Raw genomic sequence first — 6,487 nt, 5'->3', positions numbered from 1 at the left:
CGTATGGATCTTTTTTTTTTTTTTTTTTTTTTTGAGTTGGAGTCTCACTTTGTCGCCCAGGCTGGAGTGCAGTGGCCGCTCCCGGCCACCGCAGCCTCGACCTGCTGGGCTCCGGCGATCCTTCCGCCTCAGCCTTCCAAGTAGCCGGAATTATAGGCATGCGCTACCACGCCCGGCTGATTTTTTGATTTATTGTAGAGGTGAGGTCTCGCTGCCCAGGCGGGTCTCGAACCTGTGGGCTCAGGCAATCCACTCACCTCAGCCTCCCAAAGGCGCGGGATTACAGGCTGAGCCACCGAACCCGGCTCGTGGGTATGGATCTTATACCATTTGGGGGGTATCTCTTAAGAACAAAACACAAAATTACACATACAAAATAAGTTAAAAGGTCATGGAAGTGGCCTATGCAAATAAAAGGCTCTGAACTTAAGTTTCATTAATTCACATTAAATCCATTTCTAGTCTTACATACAAACTTGAACCTCATTAAGTTAAAATCTGGATTAGTAATACAGCTAAATACATACACACATACACAGACACACAGATTAATCTTGAACTTCCTGTAAGAATCTAGGTACTTAGATTCTTGCATCGAGAGGTTTACCAGGAATTATACAGAACAATATTTAGTTATTTCAGGAGAACTATTTCATTACTACCCTCTAAGAAGTTAACCATACAGAGGAAAAAAAGCTGTGACTACCTGAAAGTCACATGATATTGATAAACTGCTTCGTTTTGACACTGTATTTTGATGAGGTTCAGTCCCAAAGTTTGAGGTGTTCCTTTTGATCCTTGCTTTACTAAAAGCTCTCTGGAAAATAAAAATATAAAGCACTCACATATATCACAAATAAAAAAATAAAATAACCAATAAACTCACACTAGGAGTTTATCAAGATGACTGACAGAAGTAATATTTTCTCATATGTTGCTATAGATACACAAACCAAGATTCAACACACATACAAGCAAGCTTTGACGGCTAGAAGACAAACCCTTGGCAATGTCCAATTAGATAAGCAAGATCATCCTATCTGTCCTAGTAATATTACTGGAATAAAGTAGGCTGCCTAATTAAGAACATAAGAATTAGTTCTATAAAGAAGATGAAGTGGGGGGGGAGGGGATTAACAGTAGCAAATATCTGTCTGGGGCTGGGAAAACACCTCTTATCAACAGGGTGTCTGAATGAAACGTAATTGTACACCTAACCCTTAACTGTACCCCACAAAACTATAATAAAAATACTGATTAATTATTAAAAAAAAAAAAAAAAAAAAGAAGATGAAGTGTCACAATATTTTTCTGAAATGATTTCCTTATCTTCAACATGACAAAGAAATGTCTGTCTGAATTGGGAAGGAAACAAAAACCCATGAGTCCACTCCCTGGTGCATAGTGTGTGTGTGTGTGTGTGTGTGTGTGTGTGTGTGTGTGTGTGTGTTGCATAGTGTGTGTGTGTGTGTGTGTGTGTGTGTGTGTGTATGTGTGTGTATGTGTGTGTATATATATGTATGTGTATATATATTCATTGCTAAACCCATATAATGTTATCAGGAATTGTCCCACCTCTTTGTGAATCTCCCACTGGCAAAAAATAAAACATCCTCTAGTACCCAACACCCAGAAGGGACTTTAACCACAAGAGAAACAGTTTTTACAATACTACACACAAGCCAAAATGCAGAAATTCACCAGGTGCCTTCTCCTGCTACAGTCATTACTTAGCAGAAAAGGCAATGCTCCTTACTTTTTCGTGTGTTCCACCGTCACATCCAGTGGGTGACCAGGAGAGCACAATGAGGACTGCGGCAGAGCTGGTGGCAACGACAGCTGTGGGGGGTCCTGGTAATTTGGGCTGAAGGTACCGGGAGGCTTGTCCATTCCTCTGCTGATACCACCAGCTGCTCTTCCCAGTGGTAACAAGGAAGCATTCGAACTCCCTCTTCCAAGCATCCTGAAATGGGGAAAGAGAGGCAAATCAGGGTTTTCTTAATCCTGCTTTTATCGATGCCCCATCTAGATTATTCCCCCAAATACACAATCTCTCCCTGGAGGAGTCAGCAAAAGAGACCCAAGCATAACCTTGGAATTTTCTCAAAATATAATATGCCAACATGACTCATTCACCAAGTGCTATTAATATAGGCTCTCAGAGTCATCTACAACAGCAGAACTGATGAGAAGTTTGACCCAACCATATTAAAAACCACCACAATCAGGGTAACTTGTCAAGAAGGCAAATGAAGTTCTGAATTGCCCAGTGGAGAAGTACTTTTTGCCCTTTTCTAAAGACTAACTAGGTCAGCAGCTGCTATTGTTGGAAAATGTTTTCTTTGATAAAAGATCAGGCATTGCTCACTTGTGAGACAGCACAACGCTTCTTAGAGTTTCTCTTTGAACTTAGAGATATTTCATCTGAATTCAATCGTTACTTGAGAAGGTAACATTACCCACCTATTCCAATCAACAGAGGCCTCTGCCATCTTGCTATCCCCAGCTGCCAACACTGAAAGATCCGGAAAAGTGGGACGGGGTTCCTCTTTGTCTCTGCACACCGTATTAGCAGACAAGCCTCGACCTAAAATGCCTCTGCCTGAGTGAAAGAACCGAACGCCAACGATAATTGTGAGTTACACATTTTAAAGTACAGTTATTTTTCTGAAAATAAACTGTACGGATTTAAAAACAAAGGAATCATACATAGCCACTAAATTTCTCAAGTTAGTTTTCCACATACCTAAAAGAGGCATTTCCCGAGGGGTCTGGGAAGCTGTTTCAAGGCCCATGCCTCGGAACATGGAGACCAAACTCACAGGTGCCTGTGGAAAGTCAAAGAATAAAGTTATTCTAAGATGTAGCTTAAGACCCCCGGAACAATGGACTTCTTAAAGTCTTGGTAAATAATAAAAACCATCTTCTTCAAATTCTATAAATGCAGAAATAAGAGATTAAAATATTTTATAAAATGTTCTAAAATACTTGTAACCTCAGCCTGGGCAAAATAGTGCGATCTTGTCGCTACAAAAAAATTTAAAAATTAGCTGGATGTGCTGGCATGCACATATCGTCCCACCTACTGGAGGCTGAGGTTGAAGGACTGCTTGAACCCAGGAATTCTGGAGGCAACGGGGACCTATGATTGTGTGACTGCACTACAGCCTGGGCAACAGTAAGACCCAACTCAAAAAAAAAAACAAAAACTTGTAACCATGTCATATTAGGTCTTTAAGCATAGTTATTATGACTTGATATACAGTATAAAAAATGCAACAGAATAGAATTAATTTGTTCATTTTTCTAGTTTATTTTCTGTATATACAAGATAAGAAAGAACAAGTATACTGGTTAATAAATTTTCAAAAATCTAAATCATTTAAAAGTATCAGAGATTTGGGTTTGCTTTTTTTTTTTTAAACAACATCCAACAAAACCTGCTACCACTTTCCTGTAAAGTTTACTACTGTTATACCCATTAGCACTGACATGAATAAAAGCTACTACATATAGATTCAAGCCATTCATCTAAGTAAATGACAAAACTACTGTCATAAACTTTTTTCTGACAAAAACAACACTACACTCAACACTGTCATCTCTACTTAAAATGATCACAACTGCATTAGTAGGTTCTTTCTATATTTGCTAATTCTCTGACATATTAATTATACGCAAATACTGTTTTTAAAATTACTATATATTTAGGAGATTAAGACTGCACACATATGTAAGTGTTCACATAGCAGCAGCAATAGCTGAAGATTCTCTTTTTAAGGTTTGGGCAAAGAGCTTTCTGAAGGGAACAAATCTAACCATTATTACCTCAGAGGCAAGAGTTACTGCTAATACCAGAGTCAAACCCAGAGTGCAAATTTTAACACTCAGAAAAGAGCAAGAGGATATATGTCTTTAAACCTATCAATTATGGGTGGATGGATGGATGAAAGGAAGGAAGGAAGGAAGCTAGAGGACCTAATGCACTTACCCATGTCCATCTGGTGTTCACTATGAAGCACTCTTTCTAAATTTGCAACCCTAGGACTTGGAGTATATGCCCAAAAGATGCCACTACTTGTTAAAGGGGAAACAAACAAACGAACGAATCCCTGTTGGGCTTCAGAGTTTTCTGAGCACTATGAAATCCATTACTTCCTCTGACAGCACAGGTAAGCTATATGCCACTACAATGCATTCAGATGTGGTCTTACCCTTTGTGGTTCCTCTGACTTTGCAAAGGCGTGGCTTCTCCCTCTAGGTTCTCCCCTGCCCAGAGCTGAGTACAAAGGCTTAGGAGCTTGTGGCCAACAGCCTGGCATTCTCACAGACTGACACTGAGATGGGTAGACAGGAGACGGGCCCCTGGACAGTGATTGGAAACGATCCATTGAAGGGCTGTAGAAGTTGCGTGTGTGGATCCTGCTCGGGTTAATTACCTGGCAGCATTTTAAAAAAGATTAAAGATTCCTAAATATTTTCCTTTACCTTCAGTACTTAAAAATAGTTACTTTGAGTCAGTCCAGTAATACGCCCAGTCTTCTATAGCATGTTCACTCCAAAAGCTTCTATTTGAGCCTGGAATATTCTAAACACCCTCCCTCTATTAGCAATCCCTTAGAGGCCCAAGCCCTCCTTAAACTTGTATTTCCTACCCAAACAGCTTATCAGAGAACTCAGACCTGTAAGTTAACTACCCATTGTAAAAGGAAGCAACTTTTAAGTATAGGGATGATTTTTGGTTTATAAACATATTTATAGTTAACATAGCCATATCATAAAATTATTGTCAATAAATATTTATAGGTTTTTTTTTCCCTTTGTTTTGGCCTCTTTCCTATACCAGAGCCCTAATTTTTTTCCAGTCTATATTCACACTAAATTCATCTCCTTGATGTCTCTAGTTGTTAATCTTTACTCCATTCCTTTCTATAAAACTCCTTTCAATTTTCACCAGAACTGAGATCTCCAGGGAACAGGGCCTTTCTGCTTCATGCCTACCAATACTCAAATGTATCCTGTGCTGACTCCCACAGGTTACATTTAACACTCTTCTCTTCCCCAAGTAACCAAGCATTAGGCTCCCCCCAACCTCCTGCGTTTAAGGTCCTCCAGGCCTCTTCAAAATCACTTTATAACCTACAGATTTCAGAACTCTCTCTTTAAGGAGCTCCTCTCCTTGTCCTGACCTGCCCCCTGATCCCTGACAAATCTTTCTTAACTGAAAAGTCTCTTAACTTTTGAAAGCCTGTTTTATATATGTAGCCACAGAGAAATCAGGCCATGCATTTAAAGAAAATATTAACACAAAATTCGTGGGTCAATAGTATAGGTGAAGGTAGTTTAAGAACTTGCAAATATTTCTTGAACTAAACCACCCACTTTTACACTATAAATGCAGGATGTAGGCCGGGTGGAGTGACTGAAGCCTGCAATCCCAACACTCTGTGAAGATCGCTTGAGACCAGTTCAAAACCAGCCCGGGTAACACACAGCAAGATCCCATCACTACAAAAGTAAAAATAAAAATAAAATCAGCCGGGCATAGTGACCCAAGCCTGAGCCCCCAGGAGTTCCAGTCTGCAATGCGCTATGATGGCGCCCCTGCACTCTAGTCTGGGGGACAGTGCAAGATCCTGTCTCTGAAATTAAATAAAAGTTGTAAAATGTAGGATCTGCCCCTCTTCTCAAAGGTTACAACAACTCTCCCCCTTTACGGTTATCACCCCTTTTCCGCCAGGCGCAGTGGCTCGGTCGGTCCATCCCAGCACTTTGGGAGGTCGAGGGGAGAGGACTGCCTGAGCCGGGGCGCGGGGTGTTTCAGGCCAGCTGGGCAACTTGGTGAGCCCTCATCTCTACAGTCAATCACAAACACTCGCCGGGCTTGGTGGCCTGCGTCTGAAGCTCCAACCCCTTGGAAGGCCGAGGCGGAGAGATCGCCTGAGCCCAGCAAGTCGAGGCTGCGGTGGCCGTGATCGTGCCTCTGCACTCCAGCCTGGGCGACAAGCGTGAGATTCCAACTCAAAAAAACCCAACCAGCCAACCAAACACCCCTTTTCAGTTACCCCGGGCTCTGCTCACACCTCCCAATCAACACCACCCAAAGCAGCCTGGAACAGCTACGCCTAGCTGGTACGTACTGGGGGGAACCTCAACCAGACAAAACAGGTGTAACCACGTCCCATAAGACCTTTAAGCATAAATCGTTTGCTTTAGCTGTAACATCCACTGCACTTGGCCGGAACGCCTTCTAATGTCAGGATTTCTGGAACATTCCTCCTCCTCCGCCCTTCCCTCCTCCACACCATCGCTGCAGGGGACTCGGGCGCCTCCTCCAGAAGGCCTTCCCTGAACGCGGACTTGCCCGGGCCCGCCCTCTCCGCTTCTCCCGCCCCGCGCTGGGGCACGAGGGCGAATCCCACCCGCTTCCCACCACGAGAAAAGCCACCTCTCCCCGAATCCACAGCCCGGCTGGGGGGGGTCCTGC

At 42.4% G+C, this 6,487-nt stretch overlaps 1 protein-coding gene across 1 annotated transcript in view; it reads right to left on the bottom strand.

Moving 5' to 3' along the window:
• PIWIL2 (piwi like RNA-mediated gene silencing 2) overlaps positions 1–4,391 on the bottom strand; it is an 89,920-nt gene extending 85,529 nt beyond the window's left edge. Inside the window, exons 1-5 of the mRNA XM_008063548.2 lie at positions 4,215–4,391; positions 2,745–2,828; positions 2,464–2,606; positions 1,757–1,963; positions 707–817 (exon numbers count right to left, since the gene is read on the bottom strand). Coding sequence (XP_008061739.1) covers positions 707–817; positions 1,757–1,963; positions 2,464–2,606; positions 2,745–2,828; positions 4,215–4,391 — 722 coding nt within the window. The remainder of the gene's footprint in view (positions 1–706; positions 818–1,756; positions 1,964–2,463; positions 2,607–2,744; positions 2,829–4,214) is intronic.
• Positions 4,392–6,487: the final 2,096 nt, after the last annotated feature.

Source organism: Carlito syrichta, unplaced genomic scaffold (assembly GCF_000164805.1).
Source record: "Carlito syrichta isolate Samal-C Ts95f unplaced genomic scaffold, Tarsius_syrichta-2.0.1 Scaffold306946, whole genome shotgun sequence".
Taxonomy (NCBI): Eukaryota; Metazoa; Chordata; class Mammalia; order Primates; family Tarsiidae; genus Carlito; species Carlito syrichta.
This window is presented reverse-complemented; position numbering and strand designations above follow the sequence as displayed.